At 53.2% G+C, this 21,913-nt stretch overlaps 6 protein-coding genes across 6 annotated transcripts; 2 read left to right on the forward strand and 4 right to left on the reverse strand.

Annotated features, from left to right (window-relative positions):
* Window positions 1–7,284: 7,284 nt before the first annotated feature.
* BJ171DRAFT_515523 (uncharacterized protein) lies at window positions 7,285–9,037 on the reverse strand (the record flags this gene model as incomplete). The annotated part of the gene is made up of 2 exons (XM_053111940.1): window positions 7,285–7,721; window positions 7,846–9,037. Coding segments are annotated over 2 exons (1,394 nt in total), but the record flags the coding sequence as incomplete, so codon positions are not given.
* Window positions 9,038–11,143: 2,106 nt separating this feature from the next.
* BJ171DRAFT_584472 (uncharacterized protein) lies at window positions 11,144–12,031 on the forward strand (the record flags this gene model as incomplete). Its single annotated transcript, XM_053114306.1, has 3 exons — window positions 11,144–11,177; window positions 11,341–11,852; window positions 11,990–12,031. The coding sequence occupies 3 exons, from the start codon at window positions 11,144–11,146 to the stop codon at window positions 12,029–12,031; spliced, it is 588 nt and encodes a 195-aa protein (XP_052964120.1).
* Window positions 12,022–14,537, reverse strand: BJ171DRAFT_190098 (uncharacterized protein). Its single transcript, XM_053106159.1, has 8 exons — window positions 14,405–14,537; window positions 14,061–14,291; window positions 13,701–13,884; window positions 13,353–13,428; window positions 13,187–13,235; window positions 12,868–12,933; window positions 12,597–12,746; window positions 12,022–12,450 (listed from the first exon to the last, which is right to left on the reverse strand). Exons 1-8 carry the CDS (start codon window positions 14,486–14,488, stop codon window positions 12,238–12,240), a joined length of 1,053 nt encoding a protein of 350 aa, XP_052964121.1. The 5' UTR covers window positions 14,489–14,537; the 3' UTR covers window positions 12,022–12,237.
* A 1,203-nt stretch (window positions 14,538–15,740) lies between these two features.
* On the forward strand, window positions 15,741–18,761 carry BJ171DRAFT_515542 (uncharacterized protein). Its single transcript, XM_053111941.1, has 12 exons — window positions 15,741–15,810; window positions 15,903–15,979; window positions 16,258–16,343; window positions 16,577–16,664; window positions 16,765–16,857; window positions 16,926–16,986; window positions 17,057–17,076; window positions 17,199–17,479; window positions 17,663–17,736; window positions 17,848–17,908; window positions 18,005–18,192; window positions 18,380–18,761. Exons 2-12 carry the CDS (start codon window positions 15,976–15,978, stop codon window positions 18,567–18,569), a joined length of 1,146 nt encoding a protein of 381 aa, XP_052964122.1. The 5' UTR covers window positions 15,741–15,810; window positions 15,903–15,975; the 3' UTR covers window positions 18,570–18,761.
* BJ171DRAFT_601197 (uncharacterized protein) lies at window positions 18,646–19,491 on the reverse strand (the record flags this gene model as incomplete). Its single annotated transcript, XM_053115072.1, has 1 exon — window positions 18,646–19,491. One exon carries the CDS (start codon window positions 19,489–19,491, stop codon window positions 18,646–18,648), a length of 846 nt encoding a protein of 281 aa, XP_052964123.1.
* A 333-nt stretch (window positions 19,492–19,824) lies between these two features.
* BJ171DRAFT_515546 (uncharacterized protein) lies at window positions 19,825–21,765 on the reverse strand (the record flags this gene model as incomplete). The annotated part of the gene is made up of 2 exons (XM_053111942.1): window positions 19,825–21,382; window positions 21,492–21,765. Coding segments are annotated over 2 exons (1,713 nt in total), but the record flags the coding sequence as incomplete, so codon positions are not given.
* Window positions 21,766–21,913: the final 148 nt, after the last annotated feature.

Here is a 21,913-nt window from a genome sequence, read left to right on the forward strand (position 1 = left end):
AGCAGCGGAGGCGGCGGGACAGCAGCCAGGCAGCAACGGCTAACCGGAGAAACATGTGAAAGTCTGACAAATGCTCGGTGGCTGACAAATGCGGGTGACACAGCGTCTGACTAATGCATGGTCGATGACAAATGCAGGGAAAACAGAGCGGCGTGTGCAACATGAGAGCAAGGAAAAAGGAAAGGCGTCACAGGACAAAGGAAAAGGAAAGTGTGCGACGCAAACAGTGACACAAGTGCGACGGTGCAGCTAGGCGGGCAGAGCGATCTGTGACATTGACTCTAGATCCTAGCCTCGCTAAGATCAATAAAACCCTTCTCTATCTTCTTCTTTTGACTTCCTCTTGATCCCGTGATCTGACAAGCGACCTCCTCTCTTCCGCGCTCCACCTGGCCAGCCGCAGTTCCGCCCCATGGTCCATCCTCCTCGTCCCGCCTTCCAGCCGACCCAGCCTCCCGCACGTGACCCCAACGCCATGGACCTCGACAACGTCGACATGCGCCCGATCAAGAAGCTCACCGACCGCGAGAAGGAGTACCTCCGCCGTAACGGAGGCTGCTTCCGCTGCCGCAAGTTCGGCCACATCGCCTCGCAGTGTCCCTTGAACCAGCCCCGCATCAACGCCATCGTCGAGACCGCCGACCAGGCCACCTTCTACGAAGATCAGGGAAACGACGAGGCGGCAACCCCTGGATCCTACGACCTCTGAAGGACCCGGCGAGTTGCCGCCATCCGACTCCGACCCCCGACGCTGACATATTGACTCTCGCCACCGGACCCCACCTGATCAACTCTCTCATCGACGAACCCCACCGCATTGCCGCCAACCACGGCAAGGGACTGCTTGTGATCGACGCGACCCTCAACGGCTCCCCGATCACCGTCCTCATCGACCCTGGTGCGACCAACTCGCACATCTCCGAGACCCTCGCCTCGACCCTCGACCTTCGAACCAAGACCACCGCCAACGCCGTCACGATGCCCAACGGCAAGTCCTTCCCGTCCTCCGTCACCGATCCCGTCGACCTCACCATCCACGACTACCACGCCCGCATCAACCTCTTCACCGCGCCACTCACCTGGGACGTCATCCTCGGCAAGAACTGGCTCGACCAGACCAACCCCGAGATCGACTGGCCCTCCAACCGAATCAAGTTCTCGATCGACGGGAAGCACCACACTTGGATGGCATCGCGACCCGACTCCGGAATGCCACTCACGACCCTCGAACTCCGATCCCAGTACCACATGTCGACCCAGCAGATCAACGCACTCGCCTCGACTCCCGGCGCCGTGTATGTTTGTACTCTGAGCAGTGACTTGAATGCAGTTGCTGTTGAACCCTACGACCCTGTTGCCCAACTCGCCCGTGTCCTCGAACCACTGACCCCCGAACACCGATCCATCATCGCAAAGTACCGCGATGCCTTCAACGAACTCAAGGAACTCCCGCCTCACCGACCCGGCATCGACATGAACATCCGACTCGACGACTCTGCCAAGCCAACCTGGTCGTCGCTCTACCAGATGTCGGCCGAAGAACTCGCTCGACTCAAAGACGAACTCGACCGATTGCTCCGAATCGGCCACATCCGCAAGTCCGTCTCGCCCTTCGGCGCACCGATCTTCTGGGTCAAGCAGGGCGACAAGTTCCGACTCGTCTTTGACTTCCGCGCCCTCAACAAGATCACCGTCAAGGACCGCACCGCGCTGCCCAACATGCGCGAGATCATCGACCGCCTGTCCAAGTGCCGTGTCTTCTCCAAGCTCGACTTGCAACGCGGATTCCACCAGATCCGCATCGCCGACGCCGACACCCCCAAGACGGCCTTCAGGACCAAGTACGGCCACTTTGAGTGGCTTGTGATGCCCTTTGGTCTCGCCAACAGTCCCTCGGTGTTCCAAGCCGCGATGAACGACATCTTCCGCGAGTTCATCGACGACTTTGTGTTCGTCTACATCGACGACATCCTGATCGCATCCGAGGACGAGGACCAGCACATCCGCCACATCGAACTGGTCCTCGACAAGATCCACCGACACGGCTTCAAGATCCGACCCGAGAAGTGTTCGTTCTTCAACTCGACCGTCACCTATCTCGGCTTCATCATCGGCGAAGGGCGCATCCAAGTGCATCCCTCGCGCATCGACGCCATCAAGAACTACCCGCGACCAACAACCGAACACGAACTCCGCAGCTTCCTCGGCTTGACCAACACCATCATGAGCTTTGTCCCCGGCTACGCTGCCCTCGCCGGTCCGCTCTCGACGCTGATCACCACCCGCTCTGCCAACTCGACCAAGTCCGTCGTCTGGGACGACAACGCCATCGCCGCCTTCGAGCAGCTCAAGTTGCTCTCGCCTCAGTCGCTGCACATGGTCAACCCGGACAAAGACATTCACCTCTTCACCGACTGGTCCGAGTCAAGCGCATCGATTGGTGGATGGATCGGGCAGGACATGGACGGATCCGGCACCGTGCGCCACATCGCCTTCAACTCGCAGAAACTGCACGGATCCGAGCTCAACTACTCGCCCTACAACGGCGAGCTGCTATCGATCACCCGCCACCTCGACAAGTTCAAGAACTACCTCGTCGGCCGCAAAGTCTTCCTCCACACCGACCAGAAGGCGCTCAAGCACATCCTCGACTCCAAGACCCTCAACAAGCGCCAACAGCGAGCCATCGACACGATGCTGGACTTTGACCTCGAGATCCAGTGGATCCCCGGCTCGTGGAACAAGGTCGCCGACGTGCTCTCGCGCACACCGACAGCGATCTCCAAGGCCGTCCAAGTCTCGATCATCAACGCGATTGTCAACCTCGGACCCTCGCCCGACGATCTCTTGGACACCATCCGCACTCAGTACAGCTCCGACCCGATCCTGTCAGCACTGATCTCGGCCCTCCGCGACAACTCGACCGACGGACTCAAGCCGTGGATGAAGGCACAGCTGCACCGCTTCTCACTTCGACACGGGATTCTCTACTTCGACTCGACCCGCATCTGCATCCCCGGCAAGGACCTCCGCATCTCGATCATCAAGGACCACCACGACTCTGTCTGTGCAGCTCACCCCGGCACCAACACGCTCTACAAGGCCATCTCAACCCACTACTACTGGCCCGCCATGTCCAAGGACATTGCCGAGTGGGTCTCGCACTGCGACATCTGCCAGCGAGCCAAGATCCGACGACAACAAGCATACGGCCACTTCTCCCGGATCCCTGTGGCCACCCGCAAGATGGACACTGTCGCCCTCGACTTCATCCTCGGACTCCCGCCTGTCACGGACTCACTCTCGGGACGCACCTTCAACTCGATCACGATCTTTGTCGACTCCCTCACCAAGTACGTCGTCCTGGTTCCTGGCAACAAGACCGACTCGGCCGAAGACGTCGCCCGCCAGTACTTCCGCGATGTCTTTGTGCACTTTGGACTCGCCGGCACTTTCATCTCCGATCACGACACACGCTTCCGGTCGGCCTTCTGGACAGGACTTAACGCTCTGCTCAAGACCGAACTCCGGATCGCCTTTGCCCACCACCACGAGGCCGCCGGACAAGTCGAACGCTTTGTGGCGACCGTCGCCGAGGCCATCCGCTGTTCGACTCTGGCCCTCGGCTCCCGCTGGATCGATCAAGTGCCATACATCCAGTTCGCGCTCAACTCACACAACTCAGCATCGACTGGACATTCGCCCTTCTTCCTGATGCACGGTCAGCATCCTCGCACCCCTGCCAACACCGACATCATCGCCGAGTCCAACCCCGTAGCACAGTCGATCGAGGAGATGCAAGCGACTCTGGACTTGGTCTCGGACAACATCGGCAAGGCCCAGGACCGGGCCCTGTACTACGCCAACCGACATCGACGGGATATCAGCTACGACATTGGCGACCAAGTCCTGATCGACACGACCGCGTATCACTTCAGCACGGACGACGTCACACCCTCCAAGATGCGGATGCCGTACTTGGGACCCTTCAAGATCATCGAGAAGATCGGGTCGACTGGATATCGACTTCGACTCCCGAGGACCCTCCGATTTACAACCGAACTCCCAGCTTCCGCCCTCGTCCCGTACAACACACCATCGACCGACCAACTTGTGTTTGATGAACCCGGACCCAACCACAACGACGAATCAGTGTTCGAAGCGATCATTGGACACAGGATCAACCGACGACGTCGACTTCCTGGATATCGACACGAGTTCCTGCTCCGCTGGCAGGGATACGACCCATCGTACGACTCGTGGGCACCACTGGCCGAACTCTTGGATGGAGGACTCGCAGACATACACGACTTCCTCAGCCGCAACCGCAACCTTCCGGAAATCGACTCACTGATCGACCTTTGCCAAGCACAAGTGCAACGCAACTCGGGATCGAAAAATTGATGGTTTGACTTGAGCACAATTTTTCTGGGGGGGATGTCACAGATCCCTCTGCCCGCCTAGCTGCACCGTCGCACTTGTGTCACTGTTTGCGTTGCACACTTTCTTTTTCCTTTGTCCTGTGACGCCTTTCCTTTTTCCTTGCTCTCATGTTGCACACGCCGCTCTGTGTTCCCTGCATTTATCATCGACCATGCATTAGTCAGACGCCGTGTCACCCGCATTTGTCAGCCACCGAGCATTTGTCAGACTTTCATATGTTTCTCCGGTTAGCCGCTGCTGCCTGGCTGCTGTCCCGCCGCCTCCGCTGCTTCGCCCCCGCTGCGGCAGGCTTCGCCTCCGGGACCGCCAGACAGATAAATAGCCCGCCTTCGCCCGCTCATGTTTCTGGTCATCACCTTCGACCCCAGACACACTTGACTCTAGATCATAGCCTCGCTAAGATCAATAAAACCCTTCTCTATCTTCTTCTTTTGACTTCCTCTTGATCCCGTGATCTGACAATACAAGATGATCGCCGATGCGCTCACGGATGCGCAACAAGTGATGGCGAAGTACTACGACCGCCGACACCAGGATGTCTCCTTTGAAGTTGGAGACCTTGTCTACCTGGACGCCGACAACATCAAGGTCCCCGAAGCCCAGTCAAAGAAGTTGTTGCCCAAGTACCGAGGACCGTTTAAGATAGCGGCCCGACCCAGTCCCCTCAACTACCTGTTGGACTTGCCACCTGGAAGCAAGCTCCATCCTGTCTTCCATGTGTCCAAGCTGCGTCGCCACACGACCCGCAGTCCAGCACAGTTCCCCGACGCCGACGAAGGTGTCCCGGACGACGCACCACTGGAAGACGACCTCGGACAATACTATACTCAAGAATATGAAGTCGAAAGGATCGTGAGGCACAAGAAAGTGGCTGATGGGTCACTTCGGTTTTATGTCAAGTGGGTTGGTTACCCACACTCGGGCAACACATGGCAAACACTGGAGGACTTGTCCCATGCACCCGAGGAGCTGAGTAAATACGGTAAACACCTCGAGGAGCCCCAAATAAAGAGCACACGCAGGGCTCCTCGCAGGAAGCCTTCGTAAGTGTGGGAGTGTAGGAGATGGTATCTCCGACGCTGTGCTGCGCGTACTGCGCGTACTGCGCGGCGCAGTGGGTCGTGACCTGTGCTGCGCTTTGCGTTTTCACGCACCGCAGGCAGGCCACCGCAGGGTATACCTGCGGGTTGCCCCCGTTCCCCCCGTTTGTCTGGAGTTCGGTTTTATCGTGAATAAACGTAAGTGCTTCCCCGAGCTCACCCGTCCGCTAGAGTAGCCTAGCACCGCCCTGTTCTGCCCTGTCCTGTCTTGTCTTGTACCCCCTCCCTCCCCGTCTTGCCCCAACGTCCCAGTAGTGGACGTTACAGAATGGATGAGGTGAGTACTTGACGAGGTTGGGATTTCTTTATGAGGTCTTGTGCTTGATTTTTCATGAGGTTCTAGTTCTGTTTGGGGTTGGCGACAACTCGCCGGGGTGCTCAATGGTGAGGGGCCCCAGGAGTTGTCGCATGGGCGTTTCCCTGGTCGAAGGAAGTGGCTCTGTCGACGGTGGTTCTCACGTGGTTGATGGTACTTGTCTTGACAGGGCAATCACGGGACATGTGCCCGAGTTGACGACAACGGTAGCAACCGTTGTTGCGACGGAGGTACTCTCTCTGCTTCTCAGAGAGCTTTCCCAGGGGACGGGAGTTGACGTTGTCAATCTCCATGGCGTCGGGGTCCCTGGGAGGGGGCGTGGGAGATGGTGCACGGAAGTGGTTGTTGACCCTGGGAGGAGGGTTGTTGCGGAATATAAACTTCTCCCTTTGCTGAGGGCGAGGTGGAGGAGCGTAGGGGCTTGACTGGTACATGATCGAGTCGTAACGCTCGGCGTAAGCCATGGCGTCCTCGAGAGTCAAGTCCCCGTCAGAGAGCTTCCACTCCACCTCGGCCCTGACCTTGGGCTTGAGCTTGGAGAGTTACCTGTGGACCAGGTCCTCGGTGTTCGGGGAGAGCTGAGGAAGGTTCAGCAACAGGTTGCGGAACTTGGAGTTGAAGGCTTCGACAGACCCGGTCTGTCTGAGGTTGTCGAGTTCGTCCAGGAGGCGCCTGGTGGCCGTCACTGGAACGAAGTTCTCACGGATGAGACTCGTGAGAATCTCGGGGGTCATGTTGGCTGCCTCCCCGGGGTACCTCTGGGCGTAGAGGCGCCACCAGGACTTGGCGGTGCCACGGAGGTTCATGGTGATGTTGCGGACGGCAACGTCATCGTCGAGCTGGTAGTAGTCGATGTACTCGTTCATCGAGAGGATGAACTCCTCGACTACTCCAGCCTTCCGAACACCGGTGAAGGGTTCGGGGAGTGGGATCTTGGGCCTCACTGAGAAGGCAGGGGCAGGGCAGGGGCGATGGCGCTGGGTGCGGCAGCGCTCATTCTGATTCGGAGGGCAGTGAGGGCCGAGGCCTGCTCATCCAAGGAGAGCTGCCCGAAGGCACGGATGAGGTCGTCGGAGTTCTTAATGTCCGATGCTACCATGTTAGGGTCTGGGACTGGGAAGGACGGGGTCGTGGAGCGAGGAACGGGGTCGTGGAGACTGGGCAAGAAGCTTGGGAGAGGTTCACTCGCCTGGGAAGGGCCGGGCGAGGGAAGTGGTTTATTTATCTGGTTTCTCATGGTACATGACTGTGGGAACAATAAACGGGACTGGACAGACGCGCTCGTGTACCCCAAACGCGGGCAGGCATGCTGGATCGGGAAGCGTGTCACACCTGGTTCCAGCCGTGGGAAAGTGCGGTTTGAACCCTGACAGGTCCAGTAAGACGAGTCTTCCTTTTATATCGCCTCCCCACTCGTCCTGATCGCCTCTCTGTCTGAAATTTCGTTCGTCCCCGCATCATAGGTTTCACCCCGCCTGTCGATGCTTGTCGTTGCCGGTCATTCTCGACATCTCGGAAGTCACGTTTGCCAAGGCAACGTCCCCAGCCCCGCTCAAATTATCTGTTGGCCATACGTATCTCCAGTCTTGATTCCGCCAACATTTTCAGAGTGCGGGCAAGATCGAAAGCATCGAAAAAGAGACAATGGTCGTCCAATTGTTTAATCGAATATACCCCTCAAGTCCTTCTCCCTCTCAATATGGCAATTCTCTCGATCTCCCTTTGACACGCCATCTCTAGCCTCTGATCCAAGGTCCCCGCTTGTTTCCAGCAAACTCTGCTCCTCCATGTTCGACTTTGAGTTTCCATGTCTCTGGTCGATTTGGAATACTACGCGGTTTGGCAGCCGCATTCCTTTGGTTCTTGGTAGAGAATATGAAAACATTCCATAGATCACTTTAGCATTCCTTCATTCTCTTGTCGTTTCTTGGACTTTGCCGATCAGCTTTGATAACCACACGATTTACTCGAGATGATTATACTCACCCCATCGACAGTAGAGGACTTTTCAGGTATTCCCTTGTGGTCGAGATACTATGTCGCTTTGGCTCCTCTTCAAATACTTCCGACCCATACACATGCCTGCTCCCTTTCAGCCATTTATCAAAGGAGAAACTGATTCCTCCTCGGCTTTGATAATCTGAATCGATGGCAGGTGCTAAATGATATTCCTTAGACGGCTTGTTCTGTTTCTCAATCGGCTGATGCTCTGAAGAGAAATCCTGATTGGGCGATATCGCTTCGCCTAGTGACTTCGATTGATCTAAAGAGCTCTCAACCAAAATTGTTGGCTTGGACTTCCTCGAAGCATTGGACCCTTTGATCCCACCATCGATCTGCTTGGTATCAGCGAGATTCAATGCTCGAGATGGGCTTTCGAGACTTTGATTCCTGGTCTCCTCGGCTGCGCTATCTCGCGGACTTTTTGCTTTGACATATTGACTCACAATGTTCACCGATAACGGCACCATTGACCCTAACGGAGTTGATTGCGAGTTCTTGCTGTTTTCCTTGTTCCCATTCATTTGGATAGACATTCGATCTGGAACCTTGAGAGGCTCAATGCTAATCTCGTCTGAGCCACTTGATTTATCCTTCACGATGCTTTTCTCATTCGTCGTGTCGGTGACCCAGCTGGAGCTGTGATTCAATTCACCTGATGGAGAGTCCGGAGAACGCGGATTTGGCTCGGATCTTCGCCTGATATTAAATGGATTCGATGTCATGCTCTGGACCTCATATGCGCCTTCTGGTGTTGTGGATGATCGCAAACCTTGAGACTGAGCCATATCCCTACTCGGTGGGTGGTTCGAAGGTCGATTTGATTGGGCTTGTTTGGACACTTTTGAAGTATAATTGTACAAATGTACATCTAGTTTTGGACACACACCGATATTCGGAATGTCTTTGTTCGAATGTGTTGAACAAACTTCGAACGATCTCATTTTTGTTTCCGAGCCTAGCTCTCGGTCTGTCCTCATCTTTGTTGACGCAATACATTGCTTCACTTCCTTGAAATTCAATCCAAGAATATTCAGCTCATTTTCAATGATATTTACTAGCTTGGATGCATATTCCAAAATATGTCGGGGCTTGGTTGGGATGCTACCAAGCGATTGTAGCGTGTCGATATCGCTCCCAGTAACACGTTGCATCTCCATTGCAAGCTTCCTCATCCTTGTCACTTGATCTCGGATGGAAAATCCTTCGTCGGCGTCGCGGCTGGAATACTTGTCATCACACTCTGTTTGAGTAGCGCTGTGGCGCCTCAAAGTAATCGGCTTGGACACTCCGCCGAAGCCAAGTTTCGTCTGAACTCCGGGTACCAGATCTGCAGGCAGACTTTCTGCGAAGGACTCGCTCGATCGTGAAGTTGAGTCCAATTGGCTATGAGCTGTGGCAGATTTGTTCTTGTCGGGTATATAGCAAATTCCATCCATTTTCAAGCGCCTGATGTCCCTTATTTTCCGAGCTAGCTGCGTAGATAGAAAGTCGACAGTGTGTCTCATCGCCTGAAACTCGGAATTACATCCCACACATCTCTGTGATTGCAGAGCATGCAATGTATGGGATATTTGTTTCATTGTTTCTGCGATATCGCCAATCACAGCTTGTTCGGAATAAACTGCCTTGGCATTTCTCTTGATGCCTTCAATGGTTGGACTCAATGCTGGAGGCGTGCGGTATGGCCGTGAGTCCGAATTTGCTTCGTGCTCATTGAGAGCACTTTCGGAATGTCCGTTTTGGAATTCTCGGCTTTTCATCAACAGTTTTTTGGCTATGGCTTTGTAGTTGGAGCATTTTTGTTTCATTTTCATTAGCTCTGTGGAGGACTCATCGATGCGCTGCTGAAATTTGGATAATTGCGAATTTTTAATTTCCACGTCTCTTTGAAGTTCACGAAGGGTTTGGCGTGCAATTGATTTGGTGCTGTCGATCAAGTTTTCGCTTTTACCGCCGCGATTCTGATGGCATCCCGGGTGGATACAGCAGCACACGTGCCCATGATGGGTCAATGTACGATCTGTGCCAGAGTTGCGGACCGGGCAGTCCTCCTTTGAATCGTAAACCCCGAGGTGAACAGTTTCAGCAACTGTTTTGGACTTGGCGCCCAACGAGCCTTGCAAACTTGGCTGACGCGGAGAGATATTGCCCAACGGACTGCTCGCCACAGCGTCAGCAATCTGAGAGGAATGACATATTTTGAGTAGCTGTGCGAGACTTTCGAGTTTATCGAGGAGTCGGGTCTTTAGATCGGAACCATCTAAGTTAGAGGGATCTGAACAATTGAGCATGCTGCTTTCGTGTGAGCTAGGGTTCATGTGGATTTCGGTACAGCCTTTGGGGTAGACTTGCTTGAGCGCTCCAGGTATATGCCTTTCACTTAAGGACAGTTCTGATAAACCGCTTCTCGAATCCGTTCTCCCAGCGTCTAGTGTTGCATCCCGAACGGAAGTTGTTTAGCTGGACAGAGACCAAAAAAAACCCCCCCCCGCGTTTCGAAGAACAATAATACCTCTGGAAACAATGCCTTGGGAACATGAGATTGGTCCCACGTCATTCGCGGGTGGATCGGACACAATGCCCAGCCGAATCTTCGCGTCGGTGACTCGAGAATCGAGAGTATAGCATTCGCCTCTGCCAGATTGTATGTCCCCATAGTCCGCTAAATTTTCGTCGCCAGATAGCATACTTAGCATCTTGATGAACGAAGAGACCTCTATTTCCTTTCCGCGTGGCTCCATACTCTTCACAATCCATCGACGACATGGATGACCCAGGTGATGGCATTTGCGCCGCTCCTGCAATTTACACGATTTGTTCAAAACTTAACAACACGTCACATACACATAAGCACTGACGAGTTCATTGAAGAGCTTATTGCTTGGACAAGGCCTGCGATTGATTCACTGAAGCAGGAAGGATTGTCTACAAGCGATTCTGGATCGCCAATTTGCTGCAGTTGCAGCTCCCAACTCGTGCCTTGACTTTTTCTTTCCGAACTAATATCGAACGGTGACATTTCACGCGCAAAGACTTCGTCAGAAAGCAGGTCAGAACATTTGAGCGATTCGGCCATATTGAGCGATGAGCATCCAAGGCGGTCCAATGCCAGTCGACAGAGCAAATCGCATTCTCCAAGGGAACGCGACAATTGCTCCTTTCCCGATGGTGATCAGCCTGGCCTGCCTTCCCGCCAAAATCAAACGGGTTATCCCCCGTTTTGAGCTATGACTGTAGCATTTTTCTGGAACTTGAATACACACACCCGCTCATTGCAATCATGGCCAAGCACTGCGAGTCAGCGCTTGCATTCAGTAGCCAGATGGACCCACAAATGGGCCACTTGTGCGATGCGATTCTGGATCTGAATCAAGAACGCTTCTGCGAGCAGTAGCGCCTGTCCAAAATGCGCTGGCTTTGAAGAGATTCACTCTTGCCCAAGGGCAGAACCAGTGATCGTCGCTATTTTCTCGCCAGATGGCTCCCCGCAAGCGAAAGACACCCGCCAGGCGACCAAGTGGATCCAGAGCACCCACAAGATCCTTGGTCTGCAGCAATGGATGAGCACCACACCAAGTCCCAAGATCCCCGGGGTGGCTTCCTTCTTGCGATACATTCGCCATGTGTTCGATGGAGACATGCTGGAGAAACAGCTGTACTTCAGCCTGACCCGGCGACGGCGGTTCAAGCGACTCGATCTCTACGGCAAACGACAGCGCACTGTCCACGAGATGTGCAAGCGAGTCATTGACCAGGCACCAAGGGAGACCGAAGTGGTGATTGCCTTTGAGAATGCATCCTGGAAACAGGGGAAGGGATACGCATCCAGTCCCAGGAGACTCAGGTTCGTCAAATACTTTGAGCAGTTCCACCATCACCAGAGACGACCACCAGACCGATCCGTCTCCAAGATCCATGTGTGCTCGGTGAACGAGTTCAACACATCCCAGGTGTGCTCACACTGCCGGGAAGCCAAGCGACTCGAGAAGGTTGAGCATCTTGATATCGATACACCATGGAGTTGTCCAGAGGGTCGAGTGGATACACCGCACAAAGAAATTGCCAACCAGGATGGGAAACAATCGCATGGCTTGCTCACTGGAACGTACGGATCAGCTGGCCTCAGGCCTCCGAAGCCAGAGAGAAGGGCCTGGCACGTTTCTTGTGAATATACTGTATTCAACCCATTTTGTGGCTAAGTCCTTGTGACTGGCTTGTGCGCCAAATCGTTGAGAGGGATTGGTGAGGATCGCCACTTTGTCTTCGGCGTGTCCAGAGGCAAGTTATCCTGAGCTTCTCTGCATGTCCGGCGTGGTATGCGGCATGCACGCTAAGCTAACCCACAGCATGGGGGCTATGGTATTTTGGATCACTTCAAGCTATAAGTGGGCCGTGGTTGAGCTCGTCGAGAATGCATCCGACCGTTGCAGTCTGGTACCGGGCATACTCCAGACATTTCTGCGCCAGTCGCCCGATATGCTCGTTCATGATGCGATCCCAACTCTCGGTGTGTGCGGTAAAGTCTTGTCGGAGCTGCTGAGATACCGTCTTGAGCGAATCACGAGCCTCGGCTTCGATTTTCTTGGCCTATTGGTGCCCGAAGGAACGAAGGGAGTAGTATTGGCCATCGAAGATTCAAGATCTGGACATTCCGTTCTCGGCGCATCGTCAATCGACTCTGTATTGGCCATTCTAGACTCTTGAAGGCTGTTCTCGGCTCGTGTCATGCTTACCTCCGATAGTTCAGACAGAGCCATATCGACTTTCTCAGCCCGTATACTTGTGGAGGACTTGAGCTTCTCCATGGCCAGAATCTTCTTCTGGGTGATTTTGCAGCACATTTCGTAGGCTCCAAGTACCTGCATGCGATGGCTCAAAACAGACTGCCAAAGTCCTATCAGACATGGGTGGTATATAAGCTGCTGCAGTTTCCACCCGCTCTGAAAACACGCCCTTGGGTTTGATCAGTCTTTGTCTACTCAAACCAGCTGTTATTTCACTTACGTTGACTGCCTGTGCTTTTCGTTGATAGTACAGCCAGGTCTCGCCGTGCTGTCGATAAAACTCGCACTGATGATGATGATGATGATGATGATGATGATGATGATGATGATGATGATGATGATGACGATGACGGCGACGACAGTGGTGGTGGTGGTGGTGGTGGTGGCTCGTTGAGTATTCGATGAACGGCCATCGTCTAGTCGTTAGGCCCCTCCCACCCGCGGAGAGCTCGACACTCAGCTCCCAAGATGTCTTTAATCCACAAGGTTCCATAGGCGTTCTAACAAGCTCCAATCAGTAGAGGACACACCATATTTGCCTCAACATCATCTGCTTTTTGGAGCATCTTCGCAATCTTCCAAAGGGATCTGTTGTTGTTGTTGTTGTATTAGGGCAAGATACAAGGTCAGGACGGGATAGAGCGCTTGTTCGATGAACTCTTCTAGGTAGCTGCTCAAAAGATAGATGAGGCGCTCGAAACTCACCCCGGTAACCGATCACTGGCTGTTTCCATGAATTGACCGAGCTTTGTTCCAAAATCCATTGATAGTCGACCATTCTCTGGGAAATGGCTGTGCGTGAGCCCATTTGGACAAGTTTTATCGTCGAAAGTGTTCGCACCACTGTTTTCTCGTTTTGCATTTGCAAAATTCCCCTGGCACTTTCATTTCGCCACTTCGGAAAAGCAAAGCTCTCAATGGCATTCGAGCAACAAGCGCCACATCCAGCACATAGCTCCTGGACAGAGCATCCAGACCGAGGCTCAGGCGGTCGCGCTGTCTGCAGGTATCAACTCCGAAAGGCATGCATAGAAGCCATAGGAGTGCACAAACCCTGAACAAGGCATGAAAGTTGCTCGTCTAACTTTCCCCAACGGCCGCATTGGCTTTGAAAGTATGTAGTTTCTGCCGCAGCACTGACAAAGAAGGAGTCGATTTCCTTTGTTTGTGGGTTCGGCATCAGCCCGGAAAAGAGACTGGACTGATTTCGTCTCGCAACTGGAGCTGGAGGGGCAAACTAGAGGTCCACAGGATTCCCAAAGTCAATAATCGCTGACCAATCCAAGTCGCAACTGCATGGCGGCCCATCGAGCTATTGCCGGTCATCACCGCCTCCTGACAGGGACAGCCAGTTCCCCACCAGAAGCACGCTGGTAAAGACTAGATCCAGCGACAGTCAAGTACCGTGCATACCGCAAACTGGGTTCGATCAAGAAATAGTCCAAGCACCTCCGATCTTCGAAGCCGCTCGTTCCCAAAGACGCTGTTTAGGAACTCGCCCAGGCGGATCTCGGTGATCTGGAGTTGGGTCACCCTTCGGGGTAACGCCGGCACAATTGAGTCTGGATACGTTGCCGACAAATGAGCATGGAGCCGCTCGAATTCTGAAAAGGTTCGCTTGCAGGGCGACTCGGCTACGCCGTCCTGTTGTTCATCCAGCATCAGCATCCGCATCCGCCGAGTTATTGTCAATCGATTGCGCAGATTCATGGGGACCAGCGGCAGATTACTGCGCTGCCACGAGAATGGTAACGAACCTTGCTGCAGGTTATAAGCAGCTGAGGATCGTCTTCATCAGCCGCCTTGAGGGTGACGGTGAAGCTCGGCAATCCAAGGTCCATGTTTGAAAACCAGCAGTCGCAGACAGCGCGGCAGAGGCTGCTGGGGGCGCTGGGTCGAGCCGCTGCGACTTGGGTTGGGCCGCTTGGGCCGCGCGCTTGGCGCCCAGGCCGCTCCAGTCAAAGAGTCACGTGTGCGCCATCCTGTGACCCAGGCGTGACGTGCACTGGCCGCAGCCGCTGGCCAATCAGTGCACGCTCGTATTGTTGGTGCTCGAGGCCGAGTCACACAAGGCAGACGACATATGCACCTGGGCCTCCGGTTGTCGTTCGCAAGTGCATTGCTGTCTGGTCTGGGTGTCCAAGCCTACGGTTGGACCTTTTCTCTAAACCCATTCGTCTCCTCTGCGCTGCAAGCAGTAGCGCCTCCGCCACCTCGGCCGTCTTCAGTCGCGGCGAACTGCCGGTATCTCAACGTCCTTGCTCCGACGCTGGTGAATCATCACCGAGGCTCGAGGCTCTTGCCAAAGTCGAGATATCCCGGTTGACCGGCTCAAACGAACGTGTTCGCACGGATACCGAGCTTGACATCAAGCTTGAGTCACTGCCATCATCGTTGCTCGGCGGCACGATTTGGTTTGATCCGGCAGCATTCTACATAGAGTCTTTCAAGGTCATCCACAACTGATCATGGATCTTGCAACAGGATCAGGGCCAACTTCAGCGAGTGCCCCGTCTCAAGTGACTGCGCCTACCAATTCAAGATCCGCACCGACTCGTCACGGGTTTGGCCATCTCGCACACTATGGAAATTTCCAGAAGGATTCAAGTGAGAAGCCTTCGGCCTTATCGTACGCCGTCCGCCAGGCCATAATCGAGAACTCGCCTGCTCGTCTCAAACAGTATGAACCAGAGAAAGTTTTTCAGCGAACGGAAAATCAATACCTTGTTCGCAATAGCCAGTGGATCAACAGCGAGAAAGCTCGCAGGTCCCAGGCAAGAAAATGCATGTCGTCATCATCGCTGCCTTCACGGACTTGGCTTCCTCGGCCTTGTCAACACCATTCTGCACGTCAAAGCAAAGTTTTGTCCCTTTGGGTCCAAACAAAGGATCTTTCAACCTGATGAACCTCTCCCTCCCACCTTATTTTGACAGGATGTTGAGCGTTGTGGCTTTTCGTCAGATCCAAAGGAGCCATACCGAGCATTAGGTACGTGGAGAGAGCTGACTACCAATCACATAAGCTCGATCTCACAATAACTTTACAGTGGGCGCGACATGATGTGGAGCCTAAGCCATCCGTCTGACTCGTAGGTGATCCGATTTTGGACTCTGATCGCCTCATTGCCGAATGCTTGAAGCTTGAACCGGAAGTGTTTCATCGGTATGTCGTAAACAATGCCAAGTTGTAACGAGTGCCAAGGCCAATCGTCTTCAACTTTACTACTACGCTGCTCTGTACAACTTGTTCTGCAGGCCGACCCGAGAGCGTCAGGCTGAAGTGGTGTCAAAAGCGACAGAGGCCGCGAAAGCCGTCGCTCGACTCAAGATGGGTATTTATCGATCACCGAACTCGTGAATGGAGGCGGGGGAAGTAAAGGGATGACGATCACAACTTCAATGGGTTGCTGAGTCGAGTTGTGGTTGGATAGATCTCTGAATCAACAGCGAGGGATAATATGTCTGTTTGTGCGAGTATGGTCATGATATCGACAGAGTATCTCAAGCAATTCCAGGAGTCTGCTTATCGGAGAAACTGCATGATAATGGATCGCGCTACGGATCACATCCTGACTTTACGCAAATGCCCTTGTGGACCACTTCCAACAAGCGAATATGCTCTCCCAGAAGCAAAATGGCTACAACGCAATCAAAGAAAAGCTCGACGACTCAAAAACTCGCTTGCACAATGTCAAGGTGATCTTAAAATTGCACCTGGTCGTGGATATGTCAAGCTATAGTACAAGTCGCTGAGATGCATCCCAGGAGCAGTGAAAGCATCACTAATTCATTATGGCAAAGTGCATCCAGTATTTCGCCCTTTTTGGTTCGAATTTTTCTTTGGGGGGGGGGGATGACCTAGACCATACGGTGATCGACCTTGCAGGCTTTCTTATTCGGGGTTCTTTTTCGAATGACGGCCATGATAGTTTGGGATCCCTTTCGAAGACACCTGTGTCGATATTCGCGCAAAATACGCCAAAAATGAAAACTCCGGCTCAAGCAAACTCCCCGATCGTAGGTAGCATTAGTTCAAACGCCTTGGTGTGGAGATCGAGTTAAGGGGGATTTCCCTGATGATATTACAGCAATTAATAATTAATTGCCTGGTGTATAGAGGTCGACTGGGAGCACTTGAAAGTCGATAAGGATCGCCAAGCCTACTTTACCAACCTTTACGACAAATTCCTCCGGGAAAACTCCGAAACTGGTAAGGCTATCTCCAGAAGCAGGTTTCCTTGCATTCTATACTGAGCCGAAGTATTGTTTATACAAAAGGGATAAAGCCAATGGTGAACGATATGACAGATATCAGTCAGCAGAAGAAGGCGCGATCAGGGTAGGTGGTGTATCTGTGGAGCAAGTTGCCACTGAGTAACATCATCTAATTGACAAACCTTGACACAAAGGCCTGGATTTAGATTGGAAGGTATGCTTATTAGTGCTCCTGAGATACCAACTCCATCATGAAATTGTATGTGGGAGGAATACCAAGAAAATAACAAACAAGCAAGCAAGCAAGCAAACTGATCAGACTGGATTCATGTGCAGGAATGGCGGATGTAGCCGAAGATGAAGTTCCACTCAGTATGGACGAGATTGCCAGACAGCTTCTCATAGGACCATATGCTTCGAACAAGGACAAAAAGAAGAAACGGAAGCTTCAGTCAGGCATAGCTCGACATGCTTCAAAGGCTAATATTGGTAAAACTAAGTTAGCTGCCTCTGCCGATAACGACAAGAGCGAGAAAGCGGGGCGACCCAATGATTCCGCGCGATACAAGTCCAGAGCTTCGAGCCGTCCAAAAGATGATAGTTCGCCCACAGAGAAGGTAAGTGGCATCGACCGTTCCAAAGCACACTTCTGTTACGCATAATTGTTCAAATGAGTGAGCTGAATAGTTGGCAGAAATGAAAAATATGACAGCGTGGGCCCGTTTTAGCCGGATACGAAAGGCGTGATGACCTGCCAAGGCTATCCATCTATAGTAACAAGCGATATGGGCTCTCCATAGTTTTTCAAAACTCGAGATCAAACCTACGAGCGCAAGTCGCGGCTAAACTATCTTTTGGAAGACAATCTGTTTCAGTGAGCTTTGTTTCCAGTGTGACCCTCGTGCAGAGCTGAAAAGCTCGACAAACTGTGAGTAGCGACTGGGGAAATAACTTGGTCATAATACCGTCCATTGCGGCACTACAGCATGGAAGTCGAACGGAAGGATAATTTTGAACGTAAATTCAAGGCATTCAGCATTGGCAAGGTCAGAGCAACAGGATAGGACAGGATGACATGGATTGCTTTGGAAATGGTCATTTACGTTTTTTGGCCCGCTCTTCCTACTGGTACTATGGTGTAGAACACAATTTACGTAGATGACCTCAGCGCTATGCGACAGAAAGCGGCGATTCAGAAAAGATCCGAAAGGTCACAACTTATTCGTAACCATCCGTGGTATCACGATCTGCTCAATAAAGTTGTCAACAGTGGTGGAATCAAGCTCGAAAAATCCGAAACAGAGCAGCTATTGATTTCAAAAATCAAGAGGTGAGCAATCCAAGATGAATCACAGTTTGAGGGCCAGGCCACAACCCCCACATACATTCAGAGCTTACTTGGCAAGCCATATTGAATGCATGCTCAAAGGGCCAGTCTCACAATTTTATTTCGTTTTCGCTTTTATGACTACAACATACGGATTCAATCAACTGGCGGAATATCTCGTCAATAACAGCGTTATTGAAGACAGGATCCCATTCGATCACACGACATTTGTTCAACTCCTCAAGTTGATACCAGTGGATGACTTCCCGAAAGACGAAATCCAGAGAATCGTGAGATTCGTGCGCCAGCATGGAAACATATCTGAGAGGGAGTATCTGGATGCGGTCGAGGTTTCTGGTCATGTGCTCTTTTCGATATAGCATGGTGTTATATCCAATGAGTTCATAATGGAGACTGTCATCATGTAAGAGTACGAATACCATGAACCAAATTGCCTTATACCTGCGTTCCAGCAAGCCACGTATTGGATGAAACAATTAGAACCCATCCATGACCAAGAGCCATCATCACCAGTATATACACAGAAAGAAGCGAGCCAGGCCCCTTCTCTCTGGCTTCGAGTCGCTTGGCTTCCCGACAATGTGAGCACACCTGGGATGTGTTGAACTCGTTCACCGAGCACACATGGATCTTGGAGACGGATGGGTCTGGTGGTCGTCTCTGGTGGTGGTGGAACTGCTCGAAATACTTGGCAAACCTGAGTCTCCGTGGGCTGGATGCATATCCCTTCCCTTGCTTCCAGGATGCATTCCCAAAGGCAATCACCACTTCGGTCTCCCTTGGTGCCTGGTCGATGACTTGCTTGCACATCTCGTGGACAGTGCGCTGTCGCTTGCTGTGGAGATCGAGTCGCTTGAACCGCCGTCGCCGGGTCAGGCTGAAGTACAGCTGTTTCTCCAGCATGTCTCCATCGAACACATGGCGAATGTATCGCAAGAAGGAAGCCACCCCGGGGATCTTGGGACTTGGTGTGGTGCTCATCCATTGCTGCAGACCAAGGATCTTGTGGGTGCTCTGGATCCACTTGGTCGCTTGGGTGGTGCCACATCGATGCTGGTACTCCTTGTTGGAGAACGACACGATCTTCTCGTTGGCACGCTGTGCCTTGGTCACCTTGACACCGTCTTGCTCCTGGATGGTTGGTTGACCGGGTGCCCGAATGACAGCGGTAAAGATCGATCCCACACCAGGGTCGATCCCGATCCAGGTTGTCCGAGAGTCGTCAATGGGCGGCGCAAGACAGAGAAATATCGCCAGAGGGTCCAGGCGAGCGGATATCATGGAGTTCGAGGGCCGATCGACATTATCCGCGCGTATCAATTGATATTATTCAATCCACATAATCATTCCGCGCGTTGACGTATCCTGCTTCAGTTCGCTGTTAAAAGCACCTGTTTGAAGCGGCGCACCCTATTTCGAATCAGGGTTGTTGATGTTCGGGCTGAATCCGCACTTAGTCATCGGTATCATGACAAAAATCATGCCCACAGAGCCGGGAACCCAAGCAACTCGAGAAGGTTGAGCATCTTGATATCGATGCACCACGGAACTGTCCAGAGCGTCGAGTGAATGCACCACACCCCCACATCGAGTGGATGCACACACTCCCACATCGCCACAGGGGATCGACCAAGTGTATTCAAGACTGCGCTTCCCAAACCAACGAAAACAAAGAGATTGCCAACCAGGATGGGAAACAATCGCATGGCTTGCTCACCGGGGCCTACGGAAGCTCAGCAGACTTGGGTCGCCGATGCCAGAAAGTGACTGTCCCGCTTCTCTCTGGATGGACTGTAATAGAGACGCTCCTCTCCATCAAGATACTCGCTTGGCGTTGGGACTCTGCCGTTCACCGGCATCGGGGCGGAAGCGGCGATCGGATCGTCCAGCCAAAACGGTGTTTTGCGGTGGAATGGGTTTGCATCTCGAATGCTTTCGCATTGATGCTGGGTTTCGACCATCAGCTGAACGCTGTTGGTAAAGTTCTCAGCTGGGACGCTTTGGTCGTGCGCTACTCGAGCTGGCGCTGTTGCAGCGGTCAGACTGGAGTTCGACTTGAGCTGTTCACGTTTGATTGGCTGGTTCTGACCAGCGGAAGCTGGGTCCGTGAGACGTTCGAGGACAAGCTCATATGGCTGACAGTGTCGAGACACCGGACCGTAATACACTCGCTCTTCAGCATCGATGTAGTCTTTGGCGTTGACCTGGTGAAAGGTGGACTGTGCTGCAGCAGGAGCAGTGCTGTTCTGACCAGGATGATCGCTGGCGCGGCTTGAGCTTGAGCTGGAAGGGCCATGAATCGGCACGCTGGCGTAATAGTATCCAGGCTTACGATCTGCTGTAAACATGGGAGGAGGCAGGGCTCGTTTGGCGTTGGGACCAAAGATTGACTCGACAAGATCGGGAGAGGGCTTTGCTTCGATTGGATGGCTCGTTAGCAGTGGCGATACGAAGGTATCGGCGGCCTTTGGTCCATCAATAACTGTAGCAGCGCGGTTGAAAGGACCAAAGTATGCCCTTTCATCCGCTTCCACATAGTCAGTGCCGCCTCCCAAGAAGGGCTCGGACCAGTCAAATACTGGCGTTGACTCAGCATCAGACAGTTGTGTGGCTTCAGGGCCGGACGAAGCCAAAATCCTGGCCTGGCTGGTCGGCTGCACGGCCTGGCCCTCCCTGGGGCCGAGATTCTCGGTGACCTTGGCTTTTCTGGACGATGTCGTTTCGGGGGCAGACACGAACTTGTTGGCAGCTTTGGGCTTCGAGGTCTTGGTTTCATTGAGTTTGGCACCAACTGCAGCGGCTGGTGCAGTTGAATTAGTTGGAGCGCTGCTAGCCACTGGATCCGCTCGGACAGATGCCTGGGAACTAGACTCGGCCGACTGACACCAATCCAAGGGGGATCGGGTCGATTCTTTGATAGGGGCTTCTCCGAGTTCGAGATCAAGACTAGGGAACGATGGACGCCAAAAGTTGAAGTCGTTGAAAGCTTGATCGACTTCAGGAGTGATCACGGCTCCATCGATGGCAGCCGCTGGGATGCTGGTGTTGGCTGTCTGGTCGCCAATCAAAGCTTGTACATCAGGGCCCGGTTCAAGGGATCGAGGAATGCTCGTGATAGGAGCAGCTTGTTGTTCATGGATCTCGCTGACAGGTTCTGAGATCTTATCAATCGCTGGAGTTGGTGATATGGAAGATGAAGCGTCAGGTTGCTGGGTCAAAGACACCTCCCAAATCTCTTGACGAGCGGGGGCCGGATCCTTGCCATTAACAAGCAAACTCACCAAAATGCTTGGCCTGGGGAGTTTCTCTTTCGACCGGGGAGACGTCTTTGGACAGCGGAGGGGTCGCTGGGAGGACAATTTTGATGGCAGCCGGGCGCCTCTGTTTGCTGGGCTGCAGATGGTAGTTGTAGGAGGCTCGGGATCGCTTTTTGGAAGTCATGACTGGCACGGATGGCAGAGATACAAGAGCGGGCGTGGGCGAGTAAACGATGGAGTACCCAGCTGGCAGCACCGGGGCGAACCGACAATTCAAGGGAAGCGAGGGGCACGGACCGCTGGCAGAGGCAGGGCTTTTTCTGCTCGAGGACAGCGAGCCGGGCAGCCGCCGTTTCCAAATCCGTTCGGCAGGTTGGACAAGCGGGCCACGCCCCTCGTGGCAACGCCGTCCGTGGCCGGACAGCTGCGTCGTCCCACGGGCCGTC

Source organism: Polychytrium aggregatum, assembly GCF_025602895.1.
Source record: "Polychytrium aggregatum strain JEL109 chromosome Unknown BJ171scaffold_34, whole genome shotgun sequence".
NCBI lineage: Eukaryota > Fungi > Chytridiomycota > Chytridiomycetes > Polychytriales > Polychytrium > Polychytrium aggregatum.